This window comes from Henckelia pumila, chromosome 3 (assembly GCF_033568475.1).
Source record: "Henckelia pumila isolate YLH828 chromosome 3, ASM3356847v2, whole genome shotgun sequence".
NCBI classification, from domain to species: domain Eukaryota; kingdom Viridiplantae; phylum Streptophyta; class Magnoliopsida; order Lamiales; family Gesneriaceae; genus Henckelia; species Henckelia pumila.
The window spans coordinates 54,444,273-54,463,279 of NC_133122.1; the positions used below are offsets into that span (position 1 = coordinate 54,444,273).

The 19,007-nt window shown below is 35.5% G+C and overlaps 1 protein-coding gene and 1 non-coding gene across 2 annotated transcripts; one reads left to right on the forward strand and one right to left on the reverse strand.

The window, feature by feature from the left end:
* The first annotated feature begins 627 nt into the window (after positions 1 to 627).
* On the forward strand, positions 628 to 5,898 carry LOC140890441 (ABC transporter F family member 5). Its single transcript, XM_073298223.1, has 9 exons — positions 628 to 1,638; positions 1,996 to 2,337; positions 3,871 to 4,011; positions 4,277 to 4,456; positions 4,583 to 4,738; positions 4,870 to 4,971; positions 5,071 to 5,199; positions 5,466 to 5,570; positions 5,651 to 5,898. The coding sequence occupies exons 1-9, from the start codon at positions 769 to 771 to the stop codon at positions 5,744 to 5,746; spliced, it is 2,121 nt and encodes a 706-aa protein (XP_073154324.1). The 5' UTR covers positions 628 to 768; the 3' UTR covers positions 5,747 to 5,898.
* Positions 5,899 to 16,313: 10,415 nt separating this feature from the next.
* Positions 16,314 to 16,419, reverse strand: LOC140894124 (small nucleolar RNA R71). Its single transcript, XR_012153673.1, has one exon. It is a non-coding gene; the product is annotated as a small nucleolar RNA R71 (small nucleolar RNA).
* Between the last annotated feature and the right edge of the window lie 2,588 nt (positions 16,420 to 19,007).

Here is a 19,007-nt window from a genome sequence, read left to right on the forward strand (position 1 = left end):
AAAAATTCTCATTTTAATTATATTTAATGAAGGCTTTATAGGATAAAAAATATATACAAATAGACTGTAGTTATGGTATTAATTTATTAAAGATAAAGTGGTAAAATTGTAGAAGAATAGAATCAATCAATCTAACAAAATGTGTGGTTGATGTTAGCATATTGAATTATTTTGTGTACGTGACACAAGATGAGTGGAAGGTGAATGGAAAAGAGAGTGCACCACACAAATTGATTTTGGCACTCGCCCCGTTTGGTTTCAAAAGTGTGGCAAATTTTTTTTTTTTTTAAGTACTTTTCAATTAACTAAGTGTTTAGTTGACCAAAAAAATGCTTAAATAAGCACTTTTTTGAGTCAAAATTAGAGTTTTTTCAAAAGCTAAAAATTATAGCTTTTAAAAACATTTATTTTAAAAAATCTTTACAAAATCCAAACGGGCTCTTTATCTATAATTCTATATATATCTCTGTCTCAGTAAATTAATAATATCAATCTAAATATATATTTTTTTAATTTTTTTTAATTATTCGTAAAAATCAATGATTATCGTTCTAAAACAAAAAAAAAAATCTTCTTCCTCTATTTAAAAATATATATATGACTGGAGCACAAGCAATTGTTTTGATCCTTCTCTTCCTTTTTTCTTTCGTTCTTTGGTGAGCTGAGACCGAGGGAAACAAGAGAGGAGACTCTCACTACGTCTCCTTTGAGTAACCCATTCTCTCTGAGAATCTCTCTCTCTCCGGCTTAACCAGAACGAAGAAAAAAATGGATTTGGCATCAAAATTACATCACATGCACCTTCGATCCTCTTTTCTTTCCGGGGCCTCTCCAATTTCCACCACCAACCGCCCTATCCGTCGCCGCTTTGTCGCTGCTGCCTCCACCTCCGCCATCCACAGTCCTCTCCTTAAAACACCTCCCCCAATTTTTTCCAAGCTACAATCCGTGGCCACTGAAACTTCTGCCTCCACCACTGTTTTTCAAGAAGAGGATGAAGATATAGAGGCCCTTTTCTCCGATTATAATTCTGAACCTTCCCAGGTTGGCTTCAAACGATCTAATAAGGGTTCCACTGGCGCGTCCACCATTTCATCTGGTGTGAGGTTAGAAAATGTGAGTAAGAGTTACAAAGGAGCCACCGTACTGAAAAACATCAGCTGGGAAGTGAAGAAAGGAGAAAAAGTTGGGTTAGTGGGTGTAAACGGCGCAGGAAAAACAACCCAGATGAGAATTATATCCGGTCTTGAGCAACCTGACTCGGGGAATGTAATCAAGGCAAAAAGTAACATGAAAATTGCGTTTTTGAACCAAGAATTCGAGGTTTTGTCTACTAGGACGGTGAAAGAAGAATTCTTGAGCGCTTTTAAGGAGGAAATGGAGGTTGCAGGGAGGCTGGAGAAAGTGCAGAAGGCGATTGAGAAATCAGTGGATGATTTGGAGCTGATGGGGAGGCTGTTGGATGAGTTTGATTTGCTTCAGAGGAGGGCGCAAGCTGTAGACTTAGATGAGGTAGATGTTAAGATCAGCAAGTTGATGCCTGAGCTTGGGTTTGTGCCCGAGGATGCGGATAGACTCGTTGCATCATTTAGTGGAGGGTGGCAAATGAGGATGTCACTCGGGAAGATTCTATTGCAGGTAAAAGTTAATCGCGTACATGATTGTTTGGAGTTGATAGCTTACGAAAATAGATTTGAGAGTCGTGTTAATTAGTTTTCAGCTATTTTCAGGGGTAGTGATTTTTGTTCCCAGTCGTGACTGAATGACTTTTGGTCTGGAATGCGGCTTGTTATTGTTAAACTATGATGATAGCCCGACGTTACTTACTCTTAGTAGTTTTTTATACGTTTTCTTTTTCCTGAATTGCTGGTTTGAATAATGACCTTCATGTGATGATGTCAAACATATGACAATTTTGATGCAGATTATGATTACTCGATTGTGTTATGTTATTTGTGCTGTTTAATTATCATATGCGTATGAAATTATTTGCAGGATCCTGATTTATTGCTTTTGGATGAACCCACAAATCATCTTGATCTTGATACCATCGAGTGGCTTGAGGGTTATCTGAATAAGCAGGACGTGCCAATGGTCATCATATCACATGACAGGGCTTTTCTCGATCAACTGTGCACAAAAATTGTGGAAACCGATATGGGTGTTTCAAGAACTTATGAAGGAAATTACTCTGATTATGTCATTGGAAAGGCGGCGTGGATTGAAACTCAGTTTGCAGCATGGGAAAAGCAACAGAAAGAGATTGAGCAGACTAGGGACCTTATAATCAGGTTAAGTGGTGGAGCAAATACTGGCCGTGCTTCTTCTGCCGAAAAGGTATAAATTTAGTTATCCAATCTCTCTTTTATCTATCGTCTGTCCATCCATCCAACATTCATTAAATAAATTTAATCTTGTGTTGAAAAAAGTTTGGTATTTTTTAAAATCCTTTTTAACATACTTCTACATTGTCATTTCATGATTATCTTTGTTCAGATTCAAGAACACTGTGGCTCCCATTAAATTTTCAGGAGATTTAAGGCTTATGTTTAAAATTTTTTATTCTTCAACTTCTCCAAGGATTTCATAAATTTGACCTCATTTTGTCCTTAGAAGTGTGGGTGTGCTCTCTTATAGCCCTTTTTTGAGAAATGAAAAAAAATTAGCTCTTGCACGCTTGAAATTTTCCCAAGTTTTTATCTGCTCAAATCTGTTTAATTGTGTAACAAATCCCCTGCCCAAATCCGAAAAATAAATAATTTCTATTGATTGATATGACCTCATGTCAGATCATAACCAGGTTTGCGTTTAGTCTTTGCCTCCCACATTTTCATTTCCTTTTGTGGTTTCTGAAGGAAAGCTTACAGCAGGAGCTGGAAATATTCTAGAACCTAACCTTGCCTTGAAACTTTTATTTGTTCATTGTTATGTTGTTCTTCTAGAAAAAAGAAGGGTACAAATAAGACTCAAGCCTCTACTAGATCTTTTAGGAACTCAATTTAAGTCTTAAACGGTGTAGTGGGATGAACTATCCTTCGTGATTCCCAATAGTAGTGATTGATATTGTGCTTCTATGTTGCTGGACCTGAAAAAATGATGCAGCCTTGGTTTATTGTTGTTGCTTGTTTTTCTATTTTAGTTTTACTTGAATAATCTTGTTAGTAAGTACTATTCATGCATTGGTCACTTGATACGGGATAACACACATTACATTGTGTGTGTGTCTGTGCGTGTTTTGTTTTATTCGCCAAAATAACATCTAGGAGTTGTCCTATTTGATCCATTTTCTTTCTTGCTCTATGTTCTCCCTGGAGCCACTGCAGTATAATTCTTGCCTAATGGTTTTTGGCAGTCCTCGTGATTTCAGCTTTTTTTGGATGGAAGATAAATTCTGAAGTATTCCACAGATACCTGAATGTATTTTGCTGGTGGGAAACTGTAGTTTTATCCAGACACAAAGTACCACTACTTTTTGTGAAGAACACTTCAAGGGTTTTGCTTCGTAAATTTTTTTTAAAAAAATTATTTAGCATTTCTATATCCAAATTGGCCAGTCGTGCTGCTTCCATGGTGCCCCAAGGCTTGCTTGCTCACTCCTATTGAGCTTTAGACTTTTATCAGCTGTCACACTTGATTTGGCTGTTATTTGAACACTATTTAGCTTTTCTTTGTTAAATTTTATGTCCAATGGTGAGTCATCTTCCTGCTGCTACAGAAGGGTCAATTTAGGTTACTTCACTTCTTTTCTACCTTCGTGATGATAAATTACCTAAATTTTTCCCTATGTTTGGGCTGCTGGACTCTCTTGAAGTTGTACTTACGATTTTTTCTTTGCCTTTGGATTTCTTTATCAAATTCTGGTTGGAGCAGAAGCTGGAAAAGCTCCAGGACGACGAACAAGTTGAGAAACCCTTCATTCGGAAGCAAATGAAGATCAGGTTTCCAGAACGTGGACAAAGTGGCCGATCTGTTGTGAGAATAAAGAACCTTGTATTTGGTTATGAGAACATGGTAATCGACTTTCTATACCCCATCTAAATTTCATATTGCATGATTTAGTCATGTAAAGAGGATGGTCTTGTACCAGGATTTTTTAGGGCATTCGTGTGGTTAATTTTATTAATTTTACCTATTGCAAAATCTGGTTTTACAGATGAGCAGTCAAAGCATGGCATAATTTTTTTCCTATCAAAATAATGAAATTTCATCTTCTTTTTCCTGTCTAGCACATCCAACATTATTACTTTCTTTTTTTTTTTTCCTTTTTTTTTTTCAGGTTCTGTTTAAGAATGCAAATTTGACCATCGAAAGAGGAGAGAAAATCGCCATCCTTGGTCCAAATGGGTGTGGGAAAAGTACATTACTTAAACTGATTATGGGCATGGAAAATCCAACTAGTGGAGAAGTTTTACTTGGGGATCACAATGTACTGCCAAACTATTTTGAGCAGAATCAGGTTGGCCATTGCCAGTGCTGGTTTCCTTCTGATTCTAATATATTGGTCCAATGGTCTGGAAGGTTTTGTGATTGTTTATTCCTTTTGTGATTGAAAATACTTTTTTTCTTTTTCCTTTTTCTTCAGGCAGAGGCTCTGAATTTGGACAAAACGGTGCTGGAAAGTGTCGCTGAAGTTGCACAAGAGTGGAGACTTGATGACATAAAGGGTCTCCTAGGTCGTTATAACTTCAAGGCAGATATGCTTGACCAGAAGGTTTCCTTTCTAAGTGGTGGTGAGAAGGTACATGCTTGCAATTTGAAGATATCATGATCATGTTTTGCCAAAAACTACTAAAACTGAGTTGTTTTCTTCTATCGAGTACTTATACATTTCATTTCTTGAAAAATAAAATAATGTTCTTCCTTGTGCAGGCTCGGCTCGCCTTTTGCAAGTTCATGGTTCAACCTTCAACTCTTCTTGTTTTGGATGAGCCGACAAATCATTTAGACATACCTACGAAAGAGATGCTCGAGGTTCGACATCTGATAGTTTCTTTCCCTACTTTTCTCGTGTGTGACATTAATACAACTCAGGAGTATCTCTCTTTTCATTTACTTGATGTCACGTGTCAGGAGGCTATAAACGAGTACCAGGGAACTGTTATCACAGTATCTCATGACAGATACTTCATAAAACAAATAGTTAATAGAGTTTTGGAAGTGCAAGATGGGATGCTACAGGACTATGCTGGAGACTACAATGTAAGTCCTAGCTTTAATATGAAAATTTATTTAATAAATATTCAGATTATATTTCATTGGTTGCCTAATAGTTTCCAGAATACTCTAAATTTAGGCATTGCATTGGGTTTCCATGGATCATGTGTTAGTTTAAACTGGTAGAAAGAAACTATATTTGAGTTCGATCTGAATGTGGTACTTCAACGTTTTGGATTTTGACGTTCTTTTATGTGCGGTTTTATCCACATTATGAATTCTGGTGACATGATATTGTTTGAGCATGACAGTACTATTTAGAGAAGAATCTTGAAGCTAGAGAAAGGGAGCTTGAAAGAGAGGCAGAGATCGAGGACAAGTCACCAAAAGCAAAAGCCAAATCCAAGATGTCCAAGGTGAATGACATTAGTGAAGCTTAGTATCTTTGGGCACTTTGAAAATTGTTCCAACAGAATAGGTGTCTCTTGTCTTGTAGGCGGAAAAGGAAGTGAGGAAGAAACAGAAAATGCAGGCATTTCAAGCTGCTAAACAGAAATCCAAAGGATTAAAGAATGCTAAAAGATGGAACTAAGGATTAATAAATCGGGCATTGTGTATTTGTATATATGCATGCTGGCTGCACAATTAGAATTAGGTTAATTTTGTTAGAAATGATTGGAAAGAAACGGTCTATTATATCACCTGAATATACATCACCGTAATATAAAGGGACTTGATAAATTTGTCAACGACATCACCGTAATATAAAGGGACTTGATAAATTTGTCAACATTTTATTCGATGACTGTTACAAAGGAAAACATTATTATTATTATTATTATTATTATTATTATTTTTTTTTTTTTGAATCAAAGGAAAACATTATTTCGATATGGTACATAGTGATTTTTTCCACTCCCTTGTGTAATATAATTCCTGCTTGGACGACGATTGTTTTTTTTTTTTTTAGTACAAGTACAATTTCGATTTAGATTACAAATATATAATATAACGGTTCGTACTACGGACAGGACATGAGCATGGACTCGAGATTTGTTTGTCTCGAGACAAAGAAACTGTTAGATCCTAATGGGGGGATTTAGGTTCTATTGGCAACTTTTACAATTTAAAGCGATTATGCTAGTACGCAAGCGGAAGACTTAAAACAACAAATAATAAATGCAGTAAATAAATGCGTAATGTAAATAAAACAGTAAAAGAGATAAAAGATGTTTATGAAAGTTCGACGATAAATCGTCTACGTCTCCCCTTCTTGGTTAAGATCGATTAACCAAGGATCCACTAGCACTTCGAACGTCTTGACCTTGATGGCTCCAAGGATAGCCGTACAACTCAACACGATCACCACGCCGATACAACTCGAACACTTGGCCTTAGGGACTTCAAGGATAGCCTCAACAATCGAACAATACACTCGGCTTCACACTCGAGTGTTTACAACGATAGTACAACACACTTGGCTTCACACTCAAGTGTTTACAACAATAGCACAAGTGCACAACCAACTCACAAACTATTTTTATAAACTACTCTCAAATATATCACTTGAATAAACTTGCAAAGGAGAGAAGAAATGAGTTGGGATGTCTCCAAATTACCTTGAAGAGCCTCTATTTATAGTTGGCAATGATTTGAATCTGATTTGAGTGCATGAAGCGTGTGTTGGAAAGTCAAGAAGTAGGCAAAAAAGTGTTCGGCGCCGCTACCTGCTTTTACCCAACATTGAGCGGATTTTGTGGAAAAATCATATCTCACAATCTAACCGTTGGATTGATCTGAAATTTTGACTGAATCTTTAAAACATCTTGATCTTCATTCTGAAGTGGAGATTTGATTTGAACGAGTCAAACATTTTCAGTAATTTTCGGAAGTCGCTTCATCATGTTTTCGCATCTTGTTTTGCGTGACACATTTCAAAAATTCATATCTCCCAATCCATCTGTTGGATGGATCTGAAATTTGGACATATGTTGTATAACATCCTACAATTTAATCTGATTGGTGGAGATTTGATTTGAATGTCTCAATCATTCCCAGTTATTTTTTGAAGTTGAATCTTCATGGTTTCGTTCCTTGCAGGAGTAGGTACTGTGCAACATATTTGAAAAAATCATATCTCTCAATATAGCCATTGGATTTCTCTCAAATTTGGACAGACGATTTAACACTTCCTCATCTGGATTATGATCGGTGGAGATCGGATTTCAAAGCATAAAAATATTCCCAATAATTTTCGAAAGTTGCTGCTCTATACTTTGGCTTCTTCTTGTCCTTTTCTTCATATCTTCATAACCATGTTTCATGGCATCCACAAAATATTGTGTCCATTATATGAGCAATATGAGACTTTATGAATACATTGATAGCTTCAAAATAATTTCCAATAATTTATTTGTCAATAAATATAATCTACAAAATCTCACTTTAAATGGTTAATAACAATTAACCGAGTTTTGTAATCATCAAAATATAATATTATGAGACTTGTTAATGCATTAAAAACATTAATCTCATAACACGAGATTTGTATGCGTTTAAGGCGTAACAATCTTCCCTTTTTGATGATCACAAAACGTGGTTAAATGGGAGAAATAAATGTACAATATTAAATAAACAATTTAAATTTGCACAATATAATTGCATGAATAAAACTCTCCCTAAATTAAACAATTAGCTAAGAAGAGAATTAAAAATTTGTTTATCAAATAACCAATTTTATTCTCCATGCATTTAACCGAACTAACTCTCCCCCTTAGTTAAAGTATTTAACCAAACTAATTCTCCCCCTTTTTGTGATAATCAAAAAGACTGAAAAAGTAAATGCAAAACAAGAGAATTGAAATACGATTTCTAAAATGCAACACATAAATTTCACATAAAATGTGAGCTTTATAACTTTGAATAAATACAATTAATTTGTATTATCCAACATTAAATTGCTCGAATTTAATATTAAACTCCCCCTTAATATAACATTAAATTTATTTATGTCCACAAGTGATTACAACTCAATCATGCCAAGTTCACTACACAAACGAATAAAAGTATTTTCATCTAGTGGTTTTGTCAAAATATCGGCAATTTTATTTTTAGTGTCAACATATTGAAGTTCAATTTCATTTCGTTCGATGTGGCCACGAATAAAATGATGACGAATGTCAATATGTTTGGTGCGCGAATGTTGAATCAGATTCTTTGTTAGACATATGGCGCTAGTGTTGTCACAAAAAATAGGAATTTTTGAAAAAGAGACGCCATAGTCGAGCAATTGATGCTTCATCCAAAGAATTTGCGCACAACAACTACCAGTAGCCATATATTCGGCTTCGGTCGTTGACAACGCAACACAGTTTTGCTTTTTGGAAAACCAAGAGACTAAACAGTTTTCTAAAAAGAAACAAGTTCCACTAGTGCTTTTCCTGTCCACCTTATATCCACCAAATTCGGCATCACAATAAGCTTTTAAATCAAAGAAAGAATTTTTTGAATACCACAAGCCGAGATTTGGAGTATTTGAAAATGCATTTTAAGGCGAACAAATGTGATTCCTTTGGACATGATTGAAATCGTGCACACAAGCAAACACTAAACATAATGTCCGGTCTACTAGCAGTATCATATAATAAGGAGCCAATCATACTACGAAAGGAAGATTGATCTACAGATTTACCATTTTCATCCTTGTCGAGTCTGATTGCTGTGCTCATCGGTGTAGATGATGATTTTGTATTCTCCATCCCAAACTTCTTCAGAATCTCCTTGATGTATTTGCTTTGGTTCACAAAGAACCCATCCTTGTACTGTTTGATTTGCAATCCGAGAAATAATTAAGTTCCCCCATCATGCTTATCTCGAAGTGATCCTGCATAAGCTTGGAGAATTCTTGACAGAGAGTTTCATTAGTAGAACCAAAATTTATGTCATCAACATAAATTTGCACAATCAATAAGTCATCTTTGACATTTTTGGTAAATAAAGTAATGTCAATCTTTCCTCTCAAAAAACCATTTGAGAGAAGGAAAGTTGATAGTTTTTCATACCAAGCTCGAGGAGCTTGTTTTAAACCATACAATGCTTTGTTAAGTCTAAACACATGATCAGACAATAATGCATCAACAAAGCCATCAGGTTGTTCAATGTAAACTTTCTCTTTTAGTTCACCATTAAGAAAGACACTCTTAACATCCATTTGAAATAACTTGAAATTTCTAGAGCAGGCAAATGCAAGCAACATGCGAATAGATTTAAGTCGGGCAACAAGTGCATATGTCTCATCATAATCAATGCCTTTTTCTTGACTATATCCTTTCGCTACAAGTCTAGCTTTATTTCTAGTGATAGTACCATGCTCATCAAGTTTATTCCTAAAGACCCATTTAGTACCAATAATAGATCTATCATGCGGCCTAGGAACAAGACACCAAACATCATTACGTTTGAATTCATTTAATTCATCTTGCATAACAATTATCCAAGAATCATCTAATAAAGCATCATCAATGCACTTAGGTTCAACATGCGAAACAAAAGCAAGATGATTGCAAATATTATTAAGAGAAGATCGAGTGGTTACTCCCTTCGAAGGACTTTCAATGATAAGATCCATAGGATGATATTTGTGAAGTGTCCAATCCTTCGGAAGTGGTGTTTCCTCAACAGAATCATCTATATCATTTAAGCTTGAGGAGACCATCTCTTCTTCAAGTAATTCTACATCATCGTTAATGTTACGAGAAACTACATACATAGATTCATTAAATACAATATGAATAGATTCTTCAACTAATAAAGTACGTTTATTAAATACTCTAAAAGCCTTACTTGAGGTAGAATATCCGAAAAAGATACCTTTGTCAGACTTGGCATCAAACTTACCGAGATTATCCTTACCATTATTATGAATGTAGCATTTTGAACCGAAAGCTCGAAAGTATGAAATGTTAGGCTTTCTCCCTCTCCATAATTCATATGGAGTTTTCTTGAGAATATGTCTTATTGATACACGATTAATGATGTAACAGGCAGTGTTCATTGCTTCAGTCCAAAATTATTTTGGTAGAGAATGCTCACATATCATGGTCCTCGCAATCTCCACAAGTGTCCTATTTTTCCTCTCAACGACCCCATTTTGTTAAGGAGTCCTAGGACAAGAAAAATTGTGACCGATGCCTTTCTCTTCACAAAAATTTGTAAAACTCTCATTTTAAAATTCAGTTCCGTGGTCACTACAAATCTGTTTTATTGAAAGATTTTTCTCATTCTCAACTCGTTTGACAAAAGTTTTAAAATAATCAAAGACATCATTTTTCTGGGCTAAAAACAATGTCCATGTGTAACGTAAGAAATCATCCACAATGACAAATGCATAAAGCTTCCCTCCTAGGCTAGCATTCCTCGAGGGACCACATAGATCTAGGTGAAGAAGTTCAAGGGGCATAGAAGTTGATACAAAATTTTGCTTTTAAAAGATTCCCTTGTGTGTTTGCCAAGTTGACACACATCACAAACATAATCTAATTTTAAATTGAGTTTTGGCATACCAACAACTAAATCAAGTTTAAAAAGTTTTTCTATGGTACTAGGACCAACATGACCTAGTCGTCTATGCCAAAGAATGTTATCATCAACATTCAAAGATACAAGGCTTTTGATATTTGATAAAGTTAAATTATTTAAAAAAACCTTGTATACATTTTCACTTCTATATCCTTTGAAATTTATGGATTTGTCAGATGTGAGTGATATAGTGCAGTGTTGGGGAGTGAATTTGACTTTATAACCTCTATCGCACAATTGACTTATGCTTAGTAGGTTATGCTTAAGTCCTTTCACTAGGAGTACATCATCAATCAAGCATGATTTAGAAATACCTATTTAGCCGATTCCTTCGATAACTCCTTTGCTGTTGTCTCCAAAGGTGACAGTTCCTTTCTCCTTTGGTTTGATCGATTGGAGTAGCTCTTTGTTCCCCGTCATATGTCTAGAACATCCACTATCTAGATACCATATACTAGGAAGAACAGCTTTCCTATTTCCCTACAAGAATTGATTTTGGTATCCTTTAGTTCTTTTGGATCCACAGTGTTAGAAAAGAGAGATACAAAATGGACTTCTAAGATTTCAGTCTCTCATAGCAACATCATCTCCACTTTCCAAGAGTGCTCCCAGTAGTAGGTAGGGCTATGACCTCTTTAAAAACCTATTTCCTTGTACAGAGCAGCGTTCATCAGGAAGACCAGTCGCAAGTCAAGACAGTTTAAACTGGTCTATGATAAACTCCCTTAGATCATGATCTCATAATGTCAACTGATGAGTTGTTAAGTACTCTTAGGCCTCCATTTCATATAGCTCTTTTGATCATATTTATATTTCAAAGTTCTACATTTATGTCTAGCATGACCTATTTTACAACAGTAAGAGCATGTAGGGGGTGATCTCATTTTAGCTTTAGCAATAAGACTAGTAAAGTCTATTGATTTCTTACCATACCCTATTCCACCCTTATCAAAACTACATTTCTGCATGCTTAGTAAATTATTCAATTTAGTACTACTAACATTGAATTTATCAAATGATTTTTCTAAGTGAGCTATGTCATCCTTTAATCTTAGGTTTTCATGCTCCTTAGTCTCTAATTCATTTGAGGTTTCTAATTTTCTTTCTAAGTGATTTAGCCATATCAAATATATGTTTATATGCATGTAGTAATTCATCATAGGAAGGTACCTCATAATCGTCGTCAGAAACGATGTCATCATCGCTGTCGCTCCATGTCGCTATTAGGGCTTTCTTCTAGCCTTTGTCAACCTTCTTCTTGAGGGGACACTCATTTGCATAGTGGCTTTGTTGTTGACAGTTGTAGCGTGTTACTTCCTTGTCTGTCATCTTCTTGAAGTTGTTTTCTCGCATAAATCTTTTGAACTTTCTTGCGAAGAGTGTCATATCATCATCATCATCTTATTCGACTTGAGTGGATAAGGAAATCCCCTTTGCCTTGGTCTTTTCATCCTCCCTCTTTGATTCTTTCCTTGTAGGCACTTCTAACTCATGGGTTTTAAGGGTCCCATGAAGTTGATCAAGATCATAAGATGTGGTGTCGCCTTTGTTGGATTCGATGATGGCCATCCTCTTTGCATCCTACTCCTTGGGTAGGGCACGTAGAGCTCTCCTCCATACTTGCTTGGTTGGATATTGTTCTCCAAGTTGGGCTAGCTCATTGATGATTTGAAAAAGTCTTCAGAACATTGTATCTACGTCTTCATTGATGGATCTCAAATGTCTCGTATTTGAGTTGTAGAAGATCTATCTTTGTCTTTTTGACTTGGTTGGTTCTTTCGTGGCATATATCCAATTTGTCCCAAATCTCTTTTGCGGAGGAGCACATAGAGATCCGGTTGTACTCATTCATATCTAGGGAACAATGCAAAATATTCATAGCTTTAGCATTTTGTGATATCAATTTTATATCCTCATTTGAAAAGTCGTATATTCCCTTAGGAATTTTGACTCCCTCAACCTCTTTCATAGGTATATAGGGACCTTTCACAGTTACTTTCCAAAGGTCATAGTCTACGGATTGGATATATAGGGACATTCGATTTTTCCAATATCCGTAGTTTATTCCGTTGAAAAGAGGAGGACGATTGGTAGATTGCCCTTGAGTATAATCGCTAGCTAGATTTGCCATAGAGCCTTTTTGAAAATATTTTGTAAAAAGGTGGCTCTGATACCACTTGTTAGAACCTAATGGGAGGGGGGGGGGGGAGGATTTAGGTTCTATTGGCAACCTTAACAATTTAAAGCGATTATGCTAGTACGCAAGCGAAAGATTTAAAGCAATCAATAATAAATGCATTAAATAAATGCGTAATATAAATAAAACAGTAAAATGAATAAGAGATGTTTATGGAAGTTCGACAATAAATTTTCTACGTCTCCCCTTATTAGTTAAGATCGATTAACCAAGGATCCACTAGCACTTCGAACGTCTTGGCCTTGATGGCTCCAAGGAAAGCCGTACAACTCAACACGATCACCGCGCTGATACTATTCAAACACTTGGCCTTAAGGGCTCCAAGGATAACCTCAACAATCGAACAATACACTCGGCTTCATACTCGAGTGTTTACAACGATATTACAACACACTTGGCTTCACACTCAAGTGTTTACAACAATAGCACAAGTGCACAACTAACTCACAAACTATTTTTATAAACAACTCTCAAATATATCACTTGAATGAGAGAAGAAACTTGCAAATGAGAGAAGAAATGAGTTGGGATGTCTCCAAATGACCTTGGAAAGCCTCTATTTATAGTTGGCAAGGATTTGAATATGATTTGAGTGCATGGAGCGTGTGTTGGAAAGTCAAGAAGTACGCAAAAAATTGTTCGGCGCCGCTACCTGCTTTTACCCAGCACTGAGCGAATTTTATGGAAAAATAATATCTCACAATCTAACCGTTGGATTGATCTGAAATTTTGACTGAAGCTTTAAAACATCTTGATATTCAATCTGAATAGTGGCTATTTTATTTGAACGGATCAAACATTTCCAGTAATTTTCGGAAGTCGCTTCATGATGTTTTCACATCTTGTTCTGCACGGCACATTTGAAAAATTCATATCTTCCAATCCATCCGTTGGATGGATCTGAAATTTGGACATAAGTTGTATAACATCACTTTAATCTGATTGGTGGAGATTTGATTTTATTGTCTCAATAATTCCCAGTTATTTTCTGAATTTGAATCTTCATGGTTTCGTTCCTTGCAGGAGTAGGTACTGTGCAACATATTTGAAAAAAATCATATATCTCAATATATTCGTTGTATTTCTCTCAATTTTGGACAGAAGATTTAAAACTTCCTCATCTATATTATGATTGGTGGAGATCGGATTTCAATGCATAGAAAATTTCCAGTAATTTTTGGAAGTTGCTGCTCCATACTTTGCCTTCTTCTTGTCCTTTTCTTCACATCTTCATAACAATGTTTCATGGCATCCACAAAACATTGTGTCCATTATACGAGCAATATGAGACTTCATGAATACATTGATAGCTTCAAAATAACTTCCAATAATTTATTTGTCAATAAATCTAATATGCAAAATATCACTTTAAATAGTTAATAACAATTAATCGAGTTTTATAATCATCAAAACATAATATTATGAGACTTGTTAATGCATTAAAAACATTAATCTCATAACACGAGATTTGTATGCGTTTAAAGCATAACAGAAACTACAAGTACAATCATATGATAAATCGAAACTGTATTTCACTTATGTAGGAAAGAGATTCCTCTCTTTTATTCAATCAATTCGTTTATTTTTTTTTTAAATTTGGTAATTTAACTAAAATTTTTGGTATTCTAGTTTTTAGGAAGGATGACTACAAAAATAATGGTGATGTCTAACTATGTAATATTTTTGAAAATTTTAGGGACAAAAATATTTTAGTGGTGAACTAAAAGTGTAATCAACATCCATTACAAGAAAAAATGCTAAAGACAACGATTTTTTTACCGTTGTCGTAGGGGGTTTAAAACTGTTGTTGAAGACCTTGTTGTTAAAAATCACGCTCAAAGACAACGATTAATTATTAAAAAGAAAACAAAAACCATTCTTGAGTGGAAATGAGAGTTGATCATGATGGACTTCGTGACCCATTTACCGGTGTCCTCGAGGAATTGTGATGCTATCTGGGCTGTGGTGAACCGACTCACCAAGTATGCACATTTAATTCCTTATAACCGGAACTACAGTTTTGATAGGATGACATGTTTGTACATCCAGAAGATTGTTCGATTGCACGGAGTGCCTGTGAGCATAGTCAGCGATCGAGATCCCATGTTTACTTCTAGGTTCTGAATTGAATTCTCCTAGATTAATTATTTTTTCTAGTATTGATTGCCCTTTTACTTTACTGGCCATAAATTGAATTGCTATATTTATTTAAAATCGTTGCTCGGGAGAGGGGATTTTGAATAGGACAATAGAAATTACACCGCTAATTGTTTATATAGATCGAGAGAGTATATAACGTTAACGGAGCTTTAGGAAGAACATCGATTTTCATATATCATTAAGCCTAAATTTTTAATAGGGATATTAGAATCGAAGTTTAATTGATACACTCTATTTGTTGCTCGGAAGAGAGAAATAGAAAAATCTAAGTGTTCTTGTCCATTAATTGAATAAAATTCATGAAAATAATTTAATTAGGAGTATTTTTTGTCGAAACCAGGTGAAATCAAAACCTCTAGACCATTTTCTCTCATTGATTTAATATCTAAAATTGTTTCTTGGCTTGCTAAAATTTATTATTTATTTAAGTTTGAAAACTAAAACTCTTTATTTAATTTTCTAGATAAAGTTTGGACTATTTTAATTACAAGTACTAAATAATTTTCACACTACTCCTCGTGGGAATGATATTTTACTCACTTTTTATTAAAATTTGACACCGTGCACTTGCGGACACAAAATTACACAACAAGTTTTTGGCGCCGCTGCCTGGGAGTAATTTGTTGATTTTATTTTAGTCTTGTTATCAATTAGTCTAGATTTTAATTTAGAGTTTTTCTTTATTTTATTTTTAGTACTGATTTATTTTAATTCTTCTTGAGTGCAGTGTATGCGAAGATCTCATAGCGCTAATTCTCTACTTTTTGATCCGGAGATCGAATGAACTGCACAAGCTTTGCAAAGGTTAAGGAGAGAAGAACTAAATAGGATGGCTGAAAAAAATCCACCTCCCTTGGTGCCAATTCGCGATCACTTTCGGCCCACTGTTCAAGCTCATTACTCAGGAATTGCTCGAGGAACCATAAATGCCAATAATTTCGAGCTGAAGCCAAATTAATCAACATGGTTCAACAGAACCAGTTTAATGGGAGTGCTACTGCTGACCCTCATCTGCACCTGAGGACATTCTTGGAGATCACTAATACGGTAAAGATGAATAGTGTTTCTGAGGATATTATTCGTTTGCGTTTGCGTTTGTTTCCTTTTTCTCTCAGGGATCAGACGAGAAGTTAGTTGCAATCACTGCTGTTGGGAAGCATAACCACTTGGGAAGACATGACTGCCAAATTTTTAGCGAAGTATTTTCCACCTGCCAAGCCTACCCAGCTGAAGATCGAGATTAGTACTTTCAGGCAGCATGATTCAGAATGATTATATGAATCATGAGAGAGATACAAGGATTTTCTGAGGCGTTGTCCTAATCATAATTTTGCAGATTGATAAGAAATTGAGTTGTTCTATAATGGGTTGAATACGCCTACACGGATGTCCGTGGATTCTGCTGCTGGAGGTACCATCTTTTCTAAGGACCCTATTCAGGCCTATGATATGCTGGAGCAGATGACTATTAATAGTTTTCAATGGCCGTCTGAAAGAATGGGAGTCAAGAAGTCTATTGGAGTGTACGCAGTTGATCCTCTCACATCTATATCTGCTCAATTATCTGCTTTGAATACACAAGTGGCTGCATTGAACAAGGTGAGCATAGCGAATTCAGAAGGTGTACCGGTAGCCATCGAGGAGTCTCATCCCCCAGAAGAAGCTGAGTACATCAACCCCAGAGGTTATGGAGGCTATCGAGGTAACTCGGTTCCTAACACTTATCACTCAGGCTTGTGTAATCATGATAACTTTTCGTATGCCAACAATAAAAATGTGTTGAATCCTCCTTCGGGGTTCAATACAACAAGGGTGAGGGAAAGCCTTCGTTGGAGGATGTGGTGAGCACTTTTGTTGCTGAATCTGGTAAGAGGATGGCGAGAACTGAAAATTGTCTTGATAGCTTGGAGATGCATGTGGTCAACATGGACGCTATGATGAAATCTATGGAGACTCAAATTGGGCAACTAGCGAATGCATTGAAAGATAACAACCGAGGCCACTTCCCAAGTAATACTGAGCTGAATCCCATAGAACATTGCAAGGATATAGAATTGCAGAGTGGGAAACAAATAAGGGTTGAAAGAAGTAAATCTGAGAGCAACAAATATGAAGGGGCCGAAAATTCAGTAGAGGAAAAGAAGGTCGAAAGTTCTGAAATTGAGAATAAAATTGAGAATAAAGTGGAGGAGAAAATAGTGAACCTGAGCCGAAATCGATGTATAAACCACAACTTCCATACCCACAGAGGTTCAAGAAAAAAGCATTGGATGAGCAATTCACAAAATTCTTGGATATTTTCAAGAAGATACACATCAACATCTCCTTTGATGATGCTTTGGAGCAAATGTTGAACTATACAAAATTTATTAATGAGGTGATGTCCAAAAAAATAAGGTTGCATGAGAACGAAGTAGTTAACTTTACTAAAGAATGCAGTGCCGTTCTCCAAAAGAAGATGCCAAAAAAGTTCAAAAAATCCAGGGAGTTTTACTATACCTTGTTCAATTGGTGGATCTCATATTAGTAGTGTTTTATGTGATTTAGGGGCCATTATTAATTTGATGTCATTGTCTATTTACAGGGCCCTGGATTTTAGAGAGATGAAACCGACCTCGATCACGCTACAGTTGGCGGATAGAAGTATCACATATCCACGTGGTATTGTAGAAGATGTGCTGGTCAAGGTGGATAAATTTATCTTTTCGGCTGATTTTGGGATTATGGACATGGAAGAAGATCATGTCGCTCCATTGATTTTTGGAAGATCATTTTTGGCTACTGCTGATGTCAAAATAGATGTCAAGAACGTTGAACTGACGATGGGTATGGAAGGTGAAAAAGTCATTTTTAACATATTCTAGAAGGCAATTAATTCACCGATCGAGGAATTGTGCATGATTGAGCGAGTCAAGAAGCTGGAATGCCCTCACAAAGCTATTAATGAGGTAGAATTGTCAAAAGAGAAAGAGCCAAGCGTACCAAAGAAGAAAAATCAGAAAAAGAAAGCGAAATTTAAAAAGCGGTTTGTGGAGTATATTTGGAGGGTGAAAGAGAAAGGGGAGGTCCCAACCAAAGTGACAACTGCCTAAGACGGGTGAAATTCGGCCTGATGACTCTAAACCAAGCGCTTTTTGGAAGACAACCCAAATTTTTGTTTATTTTATTTTATTATGTTTTTGCTTTAGTCATTCTTTAATTATTGTTCCTTAGCTAGTTCATGGTGCACACTTGCGAATTTTCTAGACTAATTTTCTCAAATATTTGATTTTTTTTTTCAGGCTTTGGAATCTCAAACTCGAACTGCATGTGTGCCCGCGCACGTCCATAGGTGCGCAAGCGCTGTTGTGCCCCAAGTCTGGGGCGTACCCAGAATTTTCGATCAGAGAGGGCGAATTCAATATATTTTAAAAAATATACAATAAATATAATATATTAACTTTATATATTTTTTACAATACATTTTTCCAAATTTCATGCTTTGAAAATACTACATAAGGTACCAAATAATTATTTAATCATTTTTCTGTGATTACAAAGTGATGTTTTAATAAATTTCATTACTCAAAAAAAGCTCTCTACTGCAGTTACAACGGATATATAACAATATTAATTTCCAAAGTAAATTATATCAAATAAAATATTGATGTTTTTTTTCTATTAGACGATCTTTTTAGTAATCTTGCTAATTTCTGCAACATCAAAAAATTAATTGCTACTTCATATCTCTAATAAAGGTATGATGTTGGCGCTCAAGATGCGCTAACTCTATAAAGTGAAATCAGATGATAAAACTGAGCAAATCAAAGTGACTTTTCTTATCATAAGTAAAAAAATGAATTTGATGGATCAAAACATGTTATACATAAGAGCAAATTTGTGTACACACAGTTAAAGCGATTGTTTAAATCTCTGAAAT